This window comes from Eumetopias jubatus, unplaced genomic scaffold (assembly GCF_037043125.1).
Source record: "Eumetopias jubatus isolate StellerSeaLion01/CBP00866 unplaced genomic scaffold, mEumJub1_p1.0 scaffold_8, whole genome shotgun sequence".
Taxonomy (NCBI): domain Eukaryota; kingdom Metazoa; phylum Chordata; class Mammalia; order Carnivora; family Otariidae; genus Eumetopias; species Eumetopias jubatus.
Genome location: NW_028274814.1, coordinates 94,937,813 through 94,959,642, shown reverse-complemented (window position 1 = coordinate 94,959,642; position 21,830 = coordinate 94,937,813). Strand labels below are relative to the sequence as shown.

Here is a 21,830-nt window from a genome sequence, read left to right as displayed (position 1 = left end):
CGCTCCCCCTGCTTGTGTTCCTGCCCTTGTGCTCTCGCTCTCTGTCAAATAAATAAATCTTTAAATAAAAATAAAAGGACTTAGGGGCACCTGGGTGGCTCAGTGGGTTGAGCACAACTCTTGGTTTCCACTCAGGTCATGACCTCAGGGTGGTGGGATGGAGCCCCCTAGTCTGGAGCCCTGTGCTCAGCGGCCCAGAGTCTGCTAGAGATTGTCTCCTTTTCCCTTCCCATCCCTCTCTGCTCTTCCCCCTGCTCACCTGGACATGGGCACACGTGGTCGCTCTCTAAAATAAATAAAATCTTTGAGAAAATAAAATAATAAAGAAATCAAAGGACTTAGGCTATGAGTTTCCCCCCTGAGAATAGCTTTACCCACAGTCCTCAGGACATTTTAATATTCTGTCCTTAATTCCTAAGTAGTTTGATTGACAGTTTTAATTTCCTCTTTGATGTAAGAATTATTCAAATATTGAGCACCTGTTTTGTGCCAGGCACTAAATTTGGCACTTGGAAGATTGTGGAGAGTAAAGCCAGACCAGACCCTCTCCCTTCTAACTTAGAGAAGACTGGTAGTAAACAATGATCAACTATGATAAATGAATATTTTGAAGTAATAAAATATGGTCCTGTGAAGGTGTAAGACAATCAGATCTAAACTTGGGGAGGAGGAGGTGGTCAAGAGGTTCCGCAAGGAAATGAATCTTTAAGATAGGAGAATGAGTAGAAGTTAATTAGGCAAAGTCTAGTCTAGTTTTCCTAACATGGTCTTCCTGAAAAGCTTTTAAACTTCCTATCATGCCACCAAATTCTATGGATTCATACCACACCATGTGCCCTTTCCACTGTTTATATTGCCGTCCTCCCTTCTAGTTTGGGGTCTACAGAACCCTCTAATCAACGATTTACAATGTTTACCTAAACCTGCTCCCCAATTAAGAGCCGTGGCACCCTGTCTTCATTTAGTCTACTCAATTCATTGTCTCCTTGTGGTTATAGATTTGGACTGATAATTTTAGCATGGATAATAAATAATCTTTTTATCATTCATCTATTTATCTTGCAATATTTGAAGATAGTTATGATATGAAATCTGAAATTTGGGTTAAAATATAACAGTATCTAGTGGATTTCAAATGCCTGTTGGGTTAGAGTTACTGAGTCTAACTCCGTATTTGCCATTTAATCCAGGTTTCTACTGTTCTGGAAACTGCCCTTCTCCAGACTGATTTAATTGGTTAAGCGGCTTTCTCTACCTCCTTAACAAAGCACAGTAGTCCTCATCTTTACTTGTCCTGAAGTGTGATTTTTATCTTTATTCTCATTTACCGATGTTGAAAATAGAGGTTCATGGCTGTTACCTTGCAGCTAGAGGGATGAGAGTAAGATTCCCACCCAAATTTCTCTGGCTCCTGGCCCACTTGCCCTCCTTTTTATTATGGAAAATTTCAAACTTGTGCTAAGTTAAAATATCTGTCACCTGGTTTCAACAGCTGCCATTGGCATGTGTACCTACTCCTCACCTCTCCATTTGATCTTTTAGAAGCAAATTTACATTCACTCAAATGCAATAATCTAAACTGTATGTTTTTTGATAAATGGATGCACCTATGTAACCCATACCCGTTGAGATACAGTTCCATCACCTCACAAAATTCCCTAGAAAATCCCCACCCCCCCATGCGCAAGAGGAAACCACTTTCATTTTTCCTTCACCATGGTTTTGACTGTTCTAGAACTTCATATAAGTGGATCGTATGGTATGTACTTCTAGTTTCTAGGTTCTGTTGTTGAGTGGAGCAGTTCTTTCCTTTTTATATTGCCGAGTAGTGTGCTTGTTTGGTCATCCTACCGATGGTAATTTGGGTCATTTCCAGTTTGGGGCTATTATAAATAATGCTGCTATGAATACATTTGCACAAGTGTTTTTGTGGAATTTATTTTCATTTCTCTTGAGTAAATATATGAGTGAAATTTCTATGTTAAAGGGTACGTGTTTATAATAAATTCAAAACTTTTCCCAGAGTGTACCATTTTATATTCCCCCACCGTTATCAGTCACAGTTGCTCCACAATTTGGTGTTGTCTTTTTGATTTTAGCCATTTATATAGATATGTGGTGATATCTCATTGTGGTTTTCATTTGCATTCCCTATTGATTTGAGTACTTTTTCATGGGCTTTCTGGTTATGCATATTCCCTTCCTTTATGAATCATCTATTCTTCTGCCCTTTTTGCTTTATTATTGAATTGTCAGAGTTCTTTGTATATTCTGAGAGGGTTCTTTTGGTCATATATATTAAAGATTTTATTTATCTTACAGAGAAAGAGAGAGCGCTTGTGCGCTTTTAAGATATCAGAGGATTTATGCTCACAGGAGAAAAGTATGATAATAGGAAACTTAATTTCTTATTACATAAGAGACAATCCTGGAACTTGTAAGAACAGAAAATTTTAATTTTTATATAATTTTATTAATAAACACAGGGAAATACTGATATAATACATTAAATTTTCAAAGTATCACCATAATATTCTGAAAAATACAAAATGCAAATGTCTAAATTTTCATTTTCCCCATGACAATGCAAAAGACAAAACCCAGTAATTACAAATACATATATTTTACAAGACACTCCATTTATCATAGAAATTAGTGAGATCGCAGAGTGGATGGATTATGACTGAATTTCATATCCTAATGGATCAAGTCCCTGGTCTAGGAGCATTAGAGAGGACTCTCTTAACTTCTGCAACAATTTCCTTAGTTCTTCCTTAGAAAATACCTGATTTTAAGAAAAGAAAAGTTAAGAATGAGAACAAGGGAGAATATATGAATTTATAGTCACTTAATCAACCCGATTAGCTTAACGTAAGAAGAAATTCCTCTTTAAGATTTATGTAGCCAGAGGCCAGTATGTTAGTGTGGTCCAAGAACTTCAAAGCTATTTCTTTGAGCCAGTCTATTTACTTCTAAGTGTTTACGAATATGTATGTATTTTCAAAAAAAGAACAAACACTAGAAGTGGACCATTACTTTAAGAAAATCTAAGAACATCTATATAATGTAAACACATCTCACAAAAATCAAGTATTATTACAGAGCTTATCAAATCACTAAAATTTAAAACTGTAAATGCTCTAGAACTTACCAGATACAGTTTGTGGCGCTCAGAGGAGACCATATCTGCTAACTGCAAGCATTCCTGATACTGACCGGTACTATGCAATATGGTATGAAGCAGGAAACACAACATTGGCAGACAAAGCTTTCTCAATGAAACCATTTGGTGTGTCCTTTCATGGTCTTCTTCAGCAGCCTATAATCAGACATCAAGTTGTCATTTTAACAAGTTTAAGCTAAATACTGTTATAAAAAAATCAAGTACTGAATCAAAACCAAAACGCAACAGGTAGAAGCTAATGGGGCTTCTCTAAAGCTTATGATGCCCATTAAAAATAAAACAAGGCAGAATTTTAATCATGAGAGCTAGAGACACAATTTTTGGTAAAACAGCATGAAGGCAAACAAAACATACTACAGAGTAGCCCCAGGTCTGATAATGAAAACAAAATGCTTCTAAATTTGTATTTTTCTTTTTTTTTTTGAATTTGTATTTCTAACACTTATTATGTCTTGAATAAAAACATGCTTAAAGCAGTAAGTTAGATACTAAATACCACTGGAACAAAACTGAGAACAGAAAAGCAGCACCATTTCCCTGGATGCGTACAGACGGAGATACATGTGAGAGGTCTAAGTTAGAGGTGGTGACTGGTGCAGGGGACAAGGGTCATGATGTGGGGAGAGGCACACAGGATGGGACAATGTCACTGCAAACTGTTTTTAAGCACTGTGAATTTATGATTCCTTTGTATAATTTTTTAAAAATAGAAAAATTTTAAAAACCTATAGATTTGAATAACATAATTAATGAGACAGAACTAACAGATATAATGAGGAAACAATATGGAGAAAACAATTAGCATTTCTAAGTATACATGGGCCTTTCTAAAAAATTATGTGGGCAGTAAGAGTACAGAAGTGTACCCAGTACATTTTCTGGCAACAAATTTGAAATCTAAAATCATTAAAATAATTTAAAAAGTACCCAACCTTAAAATTTATGAAGTAATCTTAAAAAAAGGAAGGAAATCCATAGAGTTCATAGCATAAGACAAAACAGAGAACAAGACAAGCTAAATATCTGGTCTTTATTTTTTTTTAATATTTTATTTATTTGAGAGAAAGAGAAAGAGCATATGAGCTGAGGGTAGGAGCAGAGGGAGAGGGGAAGCAGACTCCCCACTGAGCAGGGAGCCCGACACGGGGCTCGATCCCAGCACCCCAGGATCATGACCCGAGCCAAAGGCAGACGCTTCACCGACTGACCCACCCAGGCGCCCCTAAATATCTGGTCTTTAGAAAAGCCTAATAAAATACCTAATTAATTTTTTTAAAGCAGTACCTTCTTAGAAGTTTGGAACTTTTTTGTTGTTTATGAAAACTTACATTAATCAGTGAAAGTATCTTCATGGGACAGACTATAATATTAAGTTGCTAAAGTAATTTCAAAGGTAGATGTAAGTGGAGGCATGAAGCAACAAAATGTAATGTGGTAATTCTACCAATGAATGATTGTACTAACTTAGGGTGACCTAGGTCAGGTTTCCACACATAGGAAAAATTACTATCGATCGTTTAGTCTTGTTTTGAGATATAAATATGTAACAGTAAATATTAAAAGGCATGCCTTGTGTTTTCTTAATTTTAAAAGGGAAAGCATTTTTATTTCTTTTCTCAAATAGGCACTCACGACCTTCAGAGGTGGATTTAAAACCAAAGGTCTTACTCATAATTCAAATTAGTTGTTTCCACCCAGAGCCTGTTAAGAATGAAAGGACTGCTTCCTCTGAGTCACTCCATTTGTGCTCCAATGTAGTCTTTCCCCCCCATGCTAAAGAGGCAAAATGCCCCTGGCTCTCACCGCCCTTATCACCTGAAAGTAGCAGCAGGTCTATTAGTAATCTGATCTCATGGGATGGATTCTGGCACCTGCTTCTTCTAGGTCCTGTAACACCCTTGGGTGTTACGGGTAATCGGTTCTGCTAACTAAAATGGATTCCCATACCAGCAGACTGAGGGCTACCAACCATCCTGAATCATGCCTGATGGGCCCAGCAATTTGCAGGAGGAAAAGGAAATAAATTGCTCTCCACAACCTAAGCTGTTTTTGTCACCCAAATGAACAAAAGCTTTGAAAAATCCTATAAATATATAAAATTAAAACATTCTTTCCATTAGGGACATCTAGTAGTGCCTTACATGTGAGAAAAATTCATTAGCTGGTATGTGTTGCCAGCAGGAGTTGAGCTGCACTGACATTACAGGTATCTCTAATATGAAGACAGGGCATTCACCTCAGTCATTTACTAAATGTACCAAATATTTTCTGAAAGCTTCTTATGTTCTAGGCATTAACTTAAGTGCCAAAGTCAGAGAAATGAAGAAAACAATGTTGTTGCCTTCATGAAATCTACATCCTAATGGAGGTAGACACAACAAGCAAATAAATATATATATTATACATTATATACAACTGCCAGGAGGAAAACCAATGCAGGATAATGAGAAAGTGATATATGGGGGTTGGGGGACGGGGAGGGTCTCTAGAGAGAGGACATTGAGCATACTACTGAAGGAGGTAGGAAAGCCATCCATACAGCTATCTTGGGAAAAGAGCATTCTAGGCAGAGGAAGAATAGCAAAGAGGCCCAGAGGCTTAACCTGTAGTGGGGGGATGGGGGGGAGGGGTAGTCAAGGTCCAGTGTATGTGCCATCTTGTACATCAAGAAAAGAACTCTGAGTTCTATTCAAAATGTAATGAGTCATCAGAAGGTTCTAAGTAGAAGAGTAACATCTAGTCCACTTTAAAAGGATTACTAGCTGATCTGGATGATGAAGCTGTATAAGGAAGACTGGGAAGTAAGGGAAAGACAGTCGAGGCTTCAACTAGAGTGTGGTGGAGGTAGAGGTGGCAAAAAGCAGGTAAAGACAAGCTGCTTGCTCCAATCACCCTGCCATTCCTGCGTGCTAAGAGCCTCTAACAGGAGAGGGATCATTCTAGCATTACGTACAAACCTGAGTCATGGATATACAAGACAGCGTACGATGCCAGGGCTCTCCTGTACAGGTGTGCCTTGCACGATGGGGGTGGCCTGGCGAGTGAGGCCCTGAGGTCTAGCCTGCGTCTAGACTCTACAGGTCATGTACACTTGGCACAGAGTCGATAAGAGAAGTGGCACCATTTCCAAATTCATATACGAGTGACATGTGTGCCAGCAGGAGCCATGAGGAATCCCCTACTTTGTTGAATATGTAAGAGTATTAAGCTAAACTCAGCTGAGATGATTCAAAATATCATTATCACTTACTTGATTGTTCAAGAACTCTCTTCTGGATTTGATTTGAAGAAGTGACTGAGACTGAATGTTGATTTTTATTTTTAATTTCTAAAGATTTTATTTATTTGAGAGAGAGAAAGAGAGAGAGATAGTGAGAGAGAGTATGAGCAGGGGGGAGAAGGAGAAGCAGGCGCCCCCCTGAGCAGGGAGCCCGATGTGGGGCTCGATCCCAGGACCCTGGGATCATGACCTGAGCCGAAGGCAGACGCTTAACTGACTGGGCCACCCACGTGCCCCTGAATATTGATTTTTAAATGTTTGATAAAACACAAAAGTATCATTCATTGCCTTTCATTCCAACTCTATTCTTACAATACCCCAGACTATTTTGTGACTTTTCATTATCTAACGTACTAAGGTTAAAAATTAGAACAAAGATTTATGTATAAATAAAATAAAGCACTCAAGTCTTTTCAAAATTTAAATGATACTTAAAGTAGCATTTTGCAACACTAAAATTTTATCTTCATGAAAACCAGCATGCATCACAAGAGAAAAATTTAGCTCAAGCAGCCTGCTGAAGGTTCAAAACTATGAAGTCAACAGTATTCTATTATGAACTTTAGGGAGAATTTACTATATCAGGAATAGTAGTAAATAGGGGCTCAAATCTAGTCTAGTCCAATGCCCTATTGTTTTTTGTTTCTGGTCAGAAAGGGAAGCTGAAAGAGCTAGAAAAATGTAGTATCTTAAAAAAAAAAACACACACACAAAACCAAAACAATAGTGAATATATGAGGATATGGAGAAGAGCAGAAGGAAAGATACCAAGAACACTCCTATGGTTTTCTCTGTTCAAAATACTGTACCATATATTCAAGAATCTAGCATTTCCAGTTCCCCTTGGACAGACCATGAGGTCTGCAGAGGCAAAGCTGGTTACTCAAGGTTTATGTTATGCCACAGGATCAGCCCTCAGCGTCTTTCGCTCACAATAGTTACCTGCAGTATCCTTCCTTTCTCCTCAGCTCATTCAGCTTCGACCCCATTCCTCAGGAATCAGTCAAATGCTACACCTTTCAAGCATCCTGTCTAGACCTCTTCCAGGTAAAAAACTTTTCTTTTCCTGAACTCACAAAATACTTAATCTGTGCTTTTCTTATGGCATTTAGTACTTTTGTAACTGGTCTCAACCCAGGATACACATTTAAGCTCTCCAGCAGATTAAAAAAAACAGAAACAAAAACAAAAAACGGGAACTTTCCAGCAACGCTCGGTGAGACCACGGAGGAGCAGTGGCTGTCCGAGCTGTGCCTGGCAACAAGCTCCTTCCCGCTCCCCACACCGGCCTCGGCCCTCTCACCGGCTGTAGAAAATGGTGAAAGAAACCACTTACTATGTTTTGGGGGTCAAACCCAATGTCACCCAGGAGGAACTGAAAAAGGCCTACAGGAAACTGGCCTTGAAGTACCACGCTGATAAGGATACAAATGGAGAGAAGTTTAAACAGATTTCTCAAGCTTATGAAGTACTCTCTGATGCAAAGAAAAGGGAATTATATGACAAAGGAGGAGAACAATTAAGAAGGTGGAGCTGGTGGTGGTTTTGGCTCCCCCATGGACATCTTTGATATGTTTTTTGGAGGAGGAGGAAGGATGCAGAGAGAAAGGAGAGGTAAAAATGTTGTGCATCAGCTCTCAGTAACCTTAGAAGGTTTATGTAATGGTGCAACAAGAAAACTAGCTCTGCAAAAGAATGTGATTTGCAATAAATGTGAAGGCTGAGGTGGTAAGAAAGGAGAAGTCGAATGTTGTCCCAATTGCCGAGGTACTGGAATACAAGTAAGAATTCATCAGATAAGACCTGGAATGGTTCAGCAAATTCAATCTGTGTGCACGGAGTGCCAGGGCGATGGGAATGGATCAGTCCTAAAGACAGATGTAAAAGCTGCAATGGAAGGAAGACAGCTGGAGAGAAGATTCTAGAAGTTCATATTGACAAAGGCATGAAAGATGGCCGGAAGATAACATTCCATGGTGAAGGAGACCAAGAACCAGGACTGGAACTAGGAGATATTATCATTGTTTTACATCAGAAGGACCATGCTGTTTTTACTCGGTGAGAAGACCTTTTCATGTATATGGACATACAGCTGGCTGAAACACTCTGTAGCTTTCAAAAGCCAATGTCTACTCTTGACAACCGAACCATCATCATCGCCTCTCATCCAGGTCAAACTGTCAAGCATGGAGGTATCAAGTGTGTGCTAAATGAAGGCATGCCAATTTATCATAGACCATATGAGAAGGTTTGCCTAATTATTGAATTTAAGGTAAACTTTCCTGAGAATGGCCTTCTCTCTCCTGATAAACTCTCTTTGCTGGAAAAACTCCTGCCTGAGAGGAAGGAAGTAGAAGAGACTGATGAAATGGACCAGAGAGTACTGGTGGACTTTGATCCAAATCAGGAAAGATGGCACCATTACAATGGGGAAGCAGATGAAGATGATGAACATCATCCCAGAGGTGGTGTGCAGTGTCAGACCTCTTAACGGGGGCAGTGAATAACACTGCTGGCATTTTATATGCAGCAGTCAATGAGTGAAGGACTATAATCATGGCTCACTACTTGCTACTGTTTTTGTTTTTAAGATCCAACTATAGTAGTGTTTTATTTATTTAAAGATTTTATTTATTTGAGAGAGAGAGACAGAGAGAGACACAGCGAGAGAGGGAACACAAGCAGGGGGAATGGGAGAGGGAGAAGCAGGTTCCCCACCGAGCGGGGCTCGATCCCAGGACCCTGGGATCATGACCTGAGCCGAAGGCAGATGCTTAATGACTGAGCCACCCAGGTGCCCCTATAGTAGTGTTTTAAAAGTTAAATGGAGAATAAACTCAAATATAAAAGCTCTGAAACAAACAAAAAACTCAGCCCTCAGATCAATTAGATCAGAATCTCTAAGAGTGGGCTTTTAAAAAGTCCCCCAGGTCATTTAAATGGATAGCTCAGAGGTGAGGGCCACGGCCCCTGCCTCTAGACTTATCTTCGTATCCTTAAATTGAGTCGAATACACATATAATTTTTAGGTCCAGAATTTTTAAAGTACCCTGAATGAACATATTAAATCTGAAGAAACAGTTCACCCAACAGTCCTAGTTCGTATTTTCAGTGTAGGTTAAAGTTCTGGGATGGTCAGGTATAAAAGGCCCACAGACGCTCCTATCCAGAGAGAGAACCTTTGAACGGAGACTTCTTCTTTTTGGCTGTACACAATGTGTAGAGCTTACCTCTCTAACATCCACCATCCACCCTCCATCAACAAACAACAAAACATTGTACATTTTCTCTTTCACATCGGCAGTCAGGGCATCCAAATGCCCTTTCCAAATAACATAATCCATCTGCAAAACAAACATAAGGCAGACATATTAACAGACTAAAACCAATAATGTATTTGTAAAAGCACACACAGGAATATTTACATGGAATATCATTCTAAAAAGCTGACTTTATGGAGAAGCATGCAACTCTTGATATCTGGGTCGTGCGTGTAGATTACTTAAAGAAATAAAACTTAAAAAAAAAAAGAGTTGACTTTAGTCAGCCAAATACAAAAATAAGTATCAACAGATTGCAGTGAAACAAAACACTAAAATGTTAACTTCATAAATGAACATTAATATCACCTAAAGGTATTTTTCATGTTTGGTTAATAACCTGCAGAAAACTAACTAATCAAATGACTTTTTTTTCAAGTAACATTAACAGAAAGATCACCTGTTATAGTAAGAATATAACCGCTAAAGAAATTGTCTCTCTAAATATGACCTGATCAACTCACAGTTATACAGTCAATTAACTTCAACAAATCAGGAAAAGAATATCTAATGGGAAAAAGATAGTTTCTTCAACAAATGGTGTTGGGAAAATTGGACAGCTACATGCAAAAGAATGTAACTGGACCACTTTCTTACATCAAACACAAAAATAAATTCAAAATGGATTAAAGACCTAAATGGGAGATCTGAAACCATAAAAATCCTAGAAGAGGGGCATTAGGGTGGCTCAATTGGTTAGGCACCCAACTCTTGGTTTTAGCTCAGGTCATGATTTCATGGGTTGTGGGATGGAGCCCTGGGAAGCAACAGGCTCTGCACTCAGCAGGGAATCTGCTTAAGATTTTCTCCCTCTACCCCCACCCTCCACTGGCACTCTTGCTCTGTCTCTCAAATAAAATAAATAAATCTTAAAAAAAAAAAAAATCCTAGAAGAGAGTACAGGCAGTATCTCCAAAATTAACCATAGCAACATTTTTCTAGATATGTCTCCTGAAGCAAGGAAAACAAAGGCAAAAACAAACTATTGGGACTATATCAAGATAAAAACCTGCACAGCAAAGAAAACAATCAACAAAACTAAAAGGGAACCCACTGAATGGAAGAACATATATGCAAATGACATATCCGATGAAGGGCTAGTATCCAAAATATATAAAGAACTTCTTCAACTCAACACTAAAAAAATGAAATAAACCAATTAAAAAATGGGCAGAAGACCTGAAGATTTTTCCAAAGAGGACATACAGATGGCCAACAGACACAGGAAAAGATGCTCAACATCACTCATCATCAGGGAAATACAAATCAAAACCACAATGAGGTAATACCTCACACCCGTCAGAATGGCTAAAATCAAAAACACAAGAAACAACAAATGTTGGTGAGGATGTGGAGAGAAAGGAACCCTTGTGCACTATCAGTGGGAATGGAAGCTGGTACAGACACTGGAAAAAAGTATGGAGGTTCCTCAAAAAGTTAAAAATAGAACTACCCTATGATCCAGCAATTGCACTACTGGGAGTTTACCTAAAAAATACAAAAACACTAATTCATAGGGACACATGCACCCCTATGTTTACTGCAGCATTATTTACAATAGCCAAGTTATGCAAGCAGCCCAGGTGTCCATCCATAGATGAGGGGAAGAGGCTGGGGATGGGTGAAATAGGGGATGGGGATTAAGGAGAGCACTTGTAATGATCACTGGAGGATGTATGGAAGTGTTGAATCACTATGTTGGACACCGGAAACTAATATAACATTGTATAAAAAAAAAGTCTGAAAAAAAAATAAATACATGACCTATAATTTTAAAATCCAATAGATAGGTCTTGTCTATATTCAACTTACTTCGTATTTCTTTTCTTTGTGTTCATGAGCCACTTTCTCAGTAAAAGTTGCTTGAGGTATCAAAGTAGGTTTCTGTGGAGCTGAATTCATATGCTTAAACCACTCATTAAAGGTTTCATTGGCTTCCTAAGATGTAAAATAAAACAGAAAAATACAAAACAAACAAGTTTTCCATATGTTCTACACAGCTTTTAAAATTTGGTTCTTAGAAGTAATTTTGCAACAGCAAGAAACAGAACTGTTCAGTATTTATTTTTTGCACACACAAAAAATCATTGTAAATAAATATTTTGTCAAGCGGTAAACACCAGCAAGGTACATGTATATTGTGTTTTCTGGAACCTAGTCCTACCTCAAGCACTCTGGTCATATATGTATCTTGACACTTACCACTCTCTGATGTACGAATGTTTACTTGTCTGTCTTCATGACTAGCCTATTAGCTTCTAGAAGGCAAGGATAAACTGCTATCCACAGATGTCCCTTAGAACCTAGCCTGATGTAATTACTTATTTGTTGAATGAATTTTAAATGAGTATGTTGTTAATTTTAGGTATAACAAATTTAGATTATCTTGCCTTTTTCAGTTACTGCCCTCCCCCAAAATATTTAAGTTGATACAGGCATTCAAAAAATCTTAAGAAGACTAAGTTTCAGACATCACATACGCTCTACAATGTGAGAAGTTCTTGGTCGGTTAGCATTAATTAGAAGCTTATGCTGATGAAGGCCAGACCACGATTTCAATGCTCCTATGGATCAGTCAGTACCACAGTCACAAGGGAGATAAGATAAAAAGTCAGCCACCACTTCTGGAAAAACAGTTCAAAGTCTGAGAGTGATTCAGAAATACCATCATGAAGATAGACACATTTGTGACTTTCTTTATAAGCTCACCAAATAAGCTCTAATGCACAAATGTTCTCTGATAGCATTATCATCTTCAGCGGGAAGTGGACTTTCCATTCCTTGTTCCTCCCACTGATTATAGATTTCTGCTATAGAATCCTGAGGAATTTTCACAAACACTTCTTTTGCAGCTTCATGCTTTTTTGAGGCTATGAAAAAGATACACAATTTTTCAATATATGTAAATTGCTGTATGGTGCTTTCTAAAGGAGTCAAATTAATTGGTTTGCAACTTTCACAGTCAGCTGTTAGGCATCTCGAGTCCCAAAGTACTTCTGCTAAAGGTTTGGATGATTCTTTCTACTTGATGGTCAAGCTTTTTCCTTATTTCAGTGTGTCAAGTCACAAAAGGATTCACTTAATGCAGTTGCTTTTACCAACTTTGGTATCTTAAGGCAATTACATTTTTCAAAGCCTTGAGATTACATGAAAAACTGATTAGGACAATGATAATGTTAAATGTTTTGTTTCATAATACTAGGCTTAATATAGAAGAATGGCTGTTTTGTCATCTGCCCTCCCCTCCCCCATTGGAAGGATTAGAAAAACAAAAAAAAACACAACAAAACAAAATTTAAGAATATATAGATTTGAACAAAAACTTGAAAAAAGAATATTAAAATCAAGCATACCCAAGAATTTTCTCATTATCGCATTGCCTTGTTTTAGTGCTTCTGCCCTCTGGGCTGGGTCAAATACCAACCAGTCAATTACGTCAATTTTTAAACGGTCCTCCTATTCATTTAATTGGAAAAAAGAAACATCAATTGTGCTTTTTTCTAATATATTCTGCAAATTAGTAAAATTAACTTACATCTGCACTTCTAGTAAACATGATTTTCCCTCAAGTTATACGAAATTATGAAAGAATCTAGCTTTCCTTAGTTTCACTTCTCACACTTAATAACTCTCTATTAAATTACAAAAAAGGGACGCCTGGGTGGCTCAGTCGATTAAGCATCTGCCTTTGGCTCAGGTCATGATCTCAGGGTCCTGGGATCGAGCCCCGCACTGGGCTCCTTGCTCAACAGGGAGCCTGCTTCTCCCTTTGCCTGCCACTCCCCCTGCTTTTGCGCTCTCCGACAGATAAATAAAATCTTAAAAAAAAAAAAAAAACCTGGGAAAAAAATTACAAAAAAAACCTTCCTGGAGTGTGAATCTGGAATTAAATATTCTATGTCCCACCAACTTAACTAGGTGATTCCTTAACTGCTACTCTAAAATGTTTTTCTTTCTGAAAACAGGATAAGTAAACTACTTAAGAGTTAGTGATTGATTAAGTATCTAGAATAATCCAATGAGCAAATATCCAATGCTCACTTTTTTTCTGTTAAAGAAGTTTTCTTTTAACACAATACTATTGCAAGTAATTTAAATTCCTTACATAAGACCTTAAGTCTGCTTGCTGCCAATTTTTAAAATTTAAAAGGTTTTGGCTGACAAAGAAAAATTCTTAAAAAAAAGAAAGGAGTCAGAGTATGTTAAGGTGAAAGTTCACCAAAGAGCCATGTGAGGGATTATTAGGAGTTACGTACACATCTCTCCTGCCCCTCATGTTACCTCAGTAGTGCTGGTATCTAGGGCTGGGGCCACGTCATGATGACTGAATTCACCATTATCTTTCTTTCGGATATTCTCGACTACAGTCTTTGTTATAGCTGCAATATCCAAATCTAAGGAATTTTTTTAAGAGACAAAAACAAGAATTAATCATTCACAATAATATTCTCTAAACAGTCACAATGATTTCGTAAATTGGAATAAAAATTCTTTAAAAATGTAACATGTAAAATATGAAAGACATTATAAAATTATAAAAGAAAATGCCATAACAGGAATATTTTACACGAGTTACAGTTTAAGTTATTTTATTCCTAAAACAGAATTTCATCAAAAATTTCATTCTTTTTCTTTCAAGAGAAGATTTAAAACTAGGAAGATAAATGTTACTAATGCCAAATGATAACTTGCCTGTGAAGCCCAACAAAAAGTTCTCAACCATTTTTACCTGCTTCTTTAGCCAGCTCCAGGCAATGGTGGCGCTGCTCAAATTCTGTAACACCTTCCAAAAATAATGCATACTGGGCAACAGCTAGGTCTTGAGGCAAATGACAGGTATAAAATGCTATGAGATTTGTATGCTTCTCATTTATTAAAAGCTAAAAAACAGAAAAAGATCAAAGTATGTCAATAATAATAACAAGAGGGGCGCCTGGGTGGCTCAGTTGGTTAAGCGACTGCCTTTGGCTCAGGTCATGATCCTGGAGTGCCGGGATCGAGTCCCACATCAGGCTCCCTGCTCAGCAGGGAGTCTGCTTCTCCCTCTGACCCTCCCCCTTCTCATGTGCTCTCTCTCATTCTGTCTTTCAAATAAATAAATAAAATCTTAAAAAAAAAAAATTCTAATAATAATAACAACAGGTTCTGGGATCAGAAGTGCTTTTTAAAAATTTCACTTCAAAATTTCAAACATTTATGGGAGATTCATATAGATGTGGATTTGTGCCACCGAACAGAATGATTTTAAATTCCAAATAAAATATACTTATGATTGGGGCACCTGGGTGGCTCAGATGGTTAAGCATCTGCCTTCGCGAAGCTCAGGTCACGATCAGGGTCCTGGGATCGAGTCCCACATTGGGCTCCTTGCTTGGCAAGGAGGCTGCTTCTCCATCTGCCTGTACTCTCCCTCTCTCTCTCTCTGACAAATAAATAAAATCTTTAAAAATATATATATACTTATGATAATTAAAAGATCTCTTATAGATTCTGATGACTTTCCTGCCACTGAGCATTAAAACATTACCATTCTGATTTTTGTTTCCACCAAAACAGTAAAAAAAAAAAAAAAACCAAAAAACAAATTGTGGATTCTTAAAATTTACCTGTATGTATGTCTTTAAAACTTCAATGGAAACTTCTTCCTTCATAGAAAAAAAAGATATAATTCAATTATAAACACAATTGCTTATGTCTACCAACAATGTATCTAATAAAAATTCTGCTATTGATTTAATAATTTTAATATTTATCACAGAGCAATGACTACATGCTAGGCTAAGGACTTAGCAAAGTTTATGTGTTGCCCAATTTAACCTTCCATAACTCTTTGTGGGTGATTACTATCATTGTTCACAATTTACATAGGAAGAAACTAAGAGTTTCTAAACTAAGGCACTTCGGAGGTTTTATTTACCCAGAATTATATACTAGAAGCTGCTGAGTAAGGATGTGAACCCAGGATTCTTACTCCAAAGCCTAAGCTTTCAACTACTCTATCATTCTGCCTTCTACATGTACTGACTAAAATGTTACCACCATTTAGGAAAAAGAAACAACAACAACAAAAAGAAACAAAGGTTTGAAAAAGTAGTTTGGTTCAGTTAGCTTTGCTGGTTGATTTAGGGCTGGGTACCAATGAGGATAAAGTTATGAATTTATCAAAACCACACAGGGGCGCCTGCAGTCCGGTTGAGCATCTGACTTTAGCTCCGGTCATAATCTCAGGGTGCTGGGATCCAGCCTCATGTCGGGCTCCCCGCTCAGTGGGGAGTCAGCTTGTCCCTGTCCCTCCCCCTGCTCATTTACCCATGCTAATAAAATCTTTTAAAAAAATTACTTAAAACACACACACACACACACACACACACACACACGTATTCTGCATCCGTAGACTAGAGCCCTAAAGGGTCACCCACAGTGAATTATCACTGAGTGACCATACAAGACCATATAGAAGACTTCTATGCCAGGGCGCTTGGGTGGCTCAGTCGGTTAAGGGTCTACCTTCAGCTCAGGTCATGATCCCAGGTCATGAGCAGGGAGCCTGCTTGTTCCTCTCCCTTGGCCCCTCCCCCCACTTATGCTCACTCTCTCTCAAATAAAATCTTAGAGAAAAAAAGAAAAAAGAAAAACGACTTCTGTACCCTTACCACCATTTCTAGAAAATAACAACAAAAAAGTAGCATGTTTTTCTGATGAGAGGCATATAGCGTCACCCCTGCAAAGGACAGTAAATTGTTCTTTTTTATTTACTTTGATCTGTAGTCCCAGAGTGTGGAAAAACAAAATGAGGTGAGTCATGAAGCGGAGGAGGTGTCCAGGTAGATTATTTCTGCTTTTGGAAAGCCATTTGTTAAATTCATTCATCAAACCTATAAGCCATCAAAGCAAAAATTCAATAATAGGGATAAAAACCAAAAGAACAGAAATAAACATTACTAAGGATATTCACTGTATTCCTATAGTACTATGAAATCACTACCTCATTGTTAATAACCCCCACATAAAACAGACCCAGGATTAAATTCAAACTATTATCTAACAATTAATAATTGCATTCAAATAGGCTGAGAGAAAGATTAAAAGATGTGGTGAGTCATGCACTGTTTTGATAACTTTTTACAAAACTGCCATAAGAAAACAAAGAACTCACAGAAAGTAAAACAAAAGTATAGTATCTTACCATCAATGTCTCCCAGGATAAGGAATTTTTGAACTATATGATAATGTTCTTGATTCTCTTCCAAAACTCTCTGAAAAAATTTTTACATTTTCCATAAATCCCACAGTGGTCATTCTATAGTATGTATTCATTAGTAAACTAAAATGTCAACTTTTAAAACAACATACATAAAGGAAAAGTTGCATATGAGGGGTCTTAGGAGATCAAAACAAATTTGAGGAAGAGAATGCCTTTGGAATATATTCCAGCTGAACAATCCTTGAAAGCAGAGAACTGTGATAAAACAATTTAATCTCTGTGAATATTTTCATGGTGAGCCAGAAAGGAAGGGCACATGTAACCTAAGTAAAACAAACTATAATATTTCTTCAAAAACGAACAGCAATTCTTGAAAGTATTCCTTGTGTATTCTCTTCTGCACATGGCACCAAGCATAACAGAAACCACCAAAATAGTGATTAGACAGAGTAGAAAAAACTACAAGTGAACTGCTGTTGCACTGTTTGGAAGCAAATAGTTTATTTCTTTTTTGTCAAATATATTTTAATTTTTATTTCATTATCTAAATTTTCTTTCAGCATTCATTCTTGTTTACATTCAAATCTTTGCTCCATCTGGAACTGATTTTAAAATGTGGCATGAGGTAGGGATTTAGCTCTGTTTTCCTCCAGATACAACGTCAATCATGCCCATACCATGTGTGTAAATAAACCAACTCTCTTCCTTTGAAATGAAAGATCGCCTCTGTCATCTATTGAGTGCTGATACATATTTGGATCTAACAACGACGTCTGTGTTTCACTGATCTATTCATTCCTGTGCTAACCGCATATTGTTTTGTTGTATAATTATACTGTTTTATTATTAAGTCAAGTACTTCATAATATTATTCCTTTCCAAATTTTCTTGCCATTCTCACTTATTCTTCTACTTGTAAAATTTTCTGTTCAGAAATAATCCCCCAAAGTATTATGTTTCTATGTTAATTTTGGAATGGCTAATATTTACAATCAAATCCTCTCATCCAGGAACATGTACATCTATTGACTCATGTCTTCCAGTAAGATTCTATAGTTTCTGCAGTCCTCAAACCCCTAGTTAATTTTATCCTATATATCTTATAGTTTGGGTCAGTAATTTAAAGGGACTTTTTTGGGGGGAGGACTAAATCCTTTTCTAATTAGCTGTGGAAAGTACAGACAGGCTATGATTTTTTGTGTAGCTTTGTCTTGAATTTAGGTACTTAAAAAAACTCACAATTCTTATTTTTTTATTAATCCCAGTAACTGACTGAATCTTGAGTTTCTAGATTTACACTTTTATCATATGTAAATATTCCCCCCTTTCTAATATTTGTATCTATTCCTTTACTTGTTTTATTTTCAATTACCTGGAATCTCCAAAATAACAGAATGGTAATAAACACTTGATAGAAGAAGCATTAATTTCTTTACTATACAAAGAAGTCATATATAGTATTAAGGAAAAGATAAAACTCAACAGAAAAATAGGTAAAAGATCTGAACAGGAAATTCACAAATGGTCAATAAACACAGGAAAACTTGCTCAGCCTTATGAATAACCAGGGAAATAAGAGTAGTACAGTGAGTTCCTATATCCCACCTAATCTGATGGATTAGCAAAAAATTCAAAGTGTGATATTTGGGACTCATGAGAATGCAGGGAAATGGCCACATTAATAAATTACTTATGGGAATATGAATTAAATGCTACAACCAGGTAATTAATTCAATATACAGCTACCCTTTAACTCAGCAACTCTGCTTTTAGGACACTTATCCTAAAAGATAGGACCAGTAGATAAGCATATATGTATATAAGAATGTTCACTGCAATGCTAGGAACAACCTAAATACCATCAAAAGAGGAATGATTAAAAAGAGTAAGTCAGGTAACATTAAATCTATATCCACTAACTTGGAGAAAGTATCATTAAATGAAAAAAATGAAAAAAACCCCAAAAAACAAAAACCAAACAACTGGGGTGCGTGAGTGGCTCAGTCAGTTATGCATCCGGATTCTTGATTTCAGCTCAGGTCATGATCTCAAGATCATGAAATTGAGCCCTGTGTCCAACTCCATGCTGGGGCTCTTTGCTGGGCATGGAGGCTGCTTAAGATTCTCTCTCTCCCTCTGCCCCTTCCCCCACATGCAATCTCTCTCTCTCTCAAAAAAGCAAATAAATAAGAACAAAACACACCCCCCCTGGGGCGCCTGGGTGGCTCAGTTGGTTAAGCGACTGCCTTCAGCTCAGGTCATGATCCCGGAGTCCCGGGATCGAGTCCCGCATCGGGCTCCCGGCTCAGCGGGGAGCCTGCTTCTCCCTCTGACCTTCTCTCCTCTCATGCTGTTTCTCTCTCTCTCTCTCTCTCTCAAATAAATAAATAAAATCTTAAAAAAAAAAAAAAAACACACCCCCGCCAAGTTATAGAGTAACGTATGTAGTATGATGCAAAAAACAACAAAAATCAAAATCCTATTTTGGAATATCTACATTATTTACACATATTTCTAAGAGTATGGAGAAGGATATAAAAGACAAAATAGCTATATATTTTATCATCTCTGGGGAATGAGAATAACCATAAGGTGGTTAGGAGGGAGTTATTATATAGGTTTTATTTATATCTTTGGATTATTTTGTTACATACTTCAGCTATTTAAAATTATTTAGGAGAATATTACCTAAAGATATTAATTATTTTAAGATCTAGGAAAAGTCCTTGTTAATTTTCCATTAATATTTCTCTTTTTCATAAAGGGATAAATTAGCTTACATGCATACCCTTATTTTTAGATGAAACCAATCCTGAACAAAAGAGACAGAAATGATGTATCATATAAATATGCAATTAAGTCTCTTCCTTTTAAAGAATGTCTCTCATTTAGGGGCGCCTGGGTGGCTCAGTCGTTAAGCGTCTGCCTTCGGCTCAGGTCATGATCCCAAGGGTCCTGGGATTGAGTCCCACATTGGGCTCCCTGCTCAGCGGGAAGCCTGCTTCTCCCTCTCCCACTCCCTCCGCTTGTGTTCCCTCTCTCGCTCTCTCTCTCTCTCTCTCTCTTTCAAATAAATGAATAAAATCTTTAAAAAATAAAAATAAAAAAATAAAGAATGTCTCTCATTTAGGGGTGGTTGGGTGGCTCAGTCGTTAAGCGTCTGCCTTCCGCTCAAGTCATGATCTCGGGATCCTGTGATCAACCTCCATGTCAGGCTCCCTGCTTAGTGGGGAGTCTGCTTCTCCCTCTCCCTCTGCCTTCCCCCCCACCACCCTGCTTGTGCTCTCTCAAATAAAGAAATAAAATCTTAAAAAAAAAAAAAAAAGAATGTCTCTCATTTAGATAAGAGGTAAGAAAATATAACAAAGTTTCATATTTTTTTGCCTTTCAGATACATGGCACGACCGCATAACATTGTTTCCTCTTCTAGTTATCCTAAAAGGTTCCTACTAATATTTACCTTTTTATCAGTAGCTTGCAGTTCTTCAAATACCTTTTCTAAGGTCCAACTTTAAAAAGAAAACAGAAAAGGGATAAAACAATATTAATAATATGAACAAGGGCTACAAAATAAAACTTTACAGAGCATACTGCAAATCATTAGGACAAAAAAATAAACAACTCACTTTGCTTCCAAATATTCCCTAGGGAGTTCTTCAGTTTCATCCAGATTCACTACTGACGTCCGGATCTCCTGTTCTACCAAACTGTCCACCATCACCCGAAAGTAGGCCCACACTGTGTCTTCCCAGGTGTCGCAGACAGGAAGCAGCTTTTTCCCCCATGCCAAACCAGACACACAAACACAGTCAACAGTGGGGGAGGGGGAGACGGGGAAGCAGTTACTCCCGTTGATACGGACTATAAAGTCATTTTAATGACATGAACCATAATGGATTGCAAAATACCATACCAAATCAAATAGCCTTTTACCCCCACCCACACCACATCTTCTAAAAAGTTGGAACTATTAATAGATTTTTTTCCATACTCAGTTCACAATAGCATCAATTTTCCATGTTGATGTAAGATGGTGTATCAACTAATTATTATAACATCCCTCAAATAGCTATAAAATGCAGGGGGTGGTGAGGTTTGCAAGAAGCACACGCACACGTGCACACACACATACTAATGCAAGACAATCCCAACAGTCACTGTCCCTTAGTGGTACTTCTGTAAAAACCTATGAGCACTATAAGTCATCAATAAATGTGTGTTGTAAAAAAATATACATATGTATTGTAATTAAATTTACAATTCTTAGAAATTAAAGTCTGATTCCATGTATTAAAACATCATTTGGTGTATGGCATACATGAAATTAAGCAGCTCAAGTCACTATTCTATTTCATGATATGCTGTCACTGCTACTCTTAGAAAGTAGCTTAAGCCTTATATGATGATTAACAATAAAAAAATTAAAATAAAATAAGAAAGTAGCTTAAGCTTATAAAATTTATTACATGAGTATTAGAATATGTATCTGATTTTGTCCCATAGGAAAAAGGAAGAATTAAAATAGATTACGTACCTGTTTGAGATTCCCACTTAAAGCTGCATAAATTGCCCTCTCATATCTATTAAAAAGTTCCTGAAATACAATGAATATAAATTTGAAATATTGTCTTCTTAGTACGTCAATTTTTTTCATAATCTGCAATTTTACAATGTCTTCTAAACTGAACTTATTTATTCACTTGGTAGTTTCTAAACTTTAGTTAAAGATCTACTGGGGCAATAAGAAGGACTCCTTGGTTTGCTGATAGTTAGTGCTGAAATCTTCAGGAAAAATCAACCATCTAAATTTCAAATACAGGACGAAAGATCCAACTCTAACGA

General features: G+C 37.3%; 1 protein-coding gene and 1 pseudogene across 1 annotated transcript in view; one reads left to right on the top strand and one right to left on the bottom strand.

Annotated features, from left to right (window-relative positions):
- Positions 1-2,488: 2,488 nt before the first annotated feature.
- Positions 2,489-21,830, bottom strand: part of NUP107 (nucleoporin 107) — a 48,271-nt gene continuing 28,929 nt past the window's right edge. The window contains exons 15-28 of the mRNA XM_028110855.2: positions 21,523-21,582; positions 20,615-20,760; positions 20,449-20,497; positions 16,971-17,040; positions 16,541-16,659; positions 15,391-15,429; positions 14,514-14,664; positions 14,066-14,178; positions 13,138-13,240; positions 12,494-12,654; positions 11,597-11,722; positions 9,695-9,808; positions 3,152-3,319; positions 2,489-2,785 (exon numbers count right to left, since the gene is read on the bottom strand). Coding sequence (XP_027966656.1) covers positions 2,678-2,785; positions 3,152-3,319; positions 9,695-9,808; positions 11,597-11,722; positions 12,494-12,654; positions 13,138-13,240; positions 14,066-14,178; positions 14,514-14,664; positions 15,391-15,429; positions 16,541-16,659; positions 16,971-17,040; positions 20,449-20,497; positions 20,615-20,760; positions 21,523-21,582 — 1,527 coding nt within the window. The 3' untranslated portion in view covers positions 2,489-2,677. The remainder of the gene's footprint in view (positions 2,786-3,151; positions 3,320-9,694; positions 9,809-11,596; positions 11,723-12,493; positions 12,655-13,137; positions 13,241-14,065; positions 14,179-14,513; positions 14,665-15,390; positions 15,430-16,540; positions 16,660-16,970; positions 17,041-20,448; positions 20,498-20,614; positions 20,761-21,522; positions 21,583-21,830) is intronic.
- Positions 7,780-8,955, top strand: LOC114214965 (dnaJ homolog subfamily A member 1 pseudogene; annotated as a pseudogene).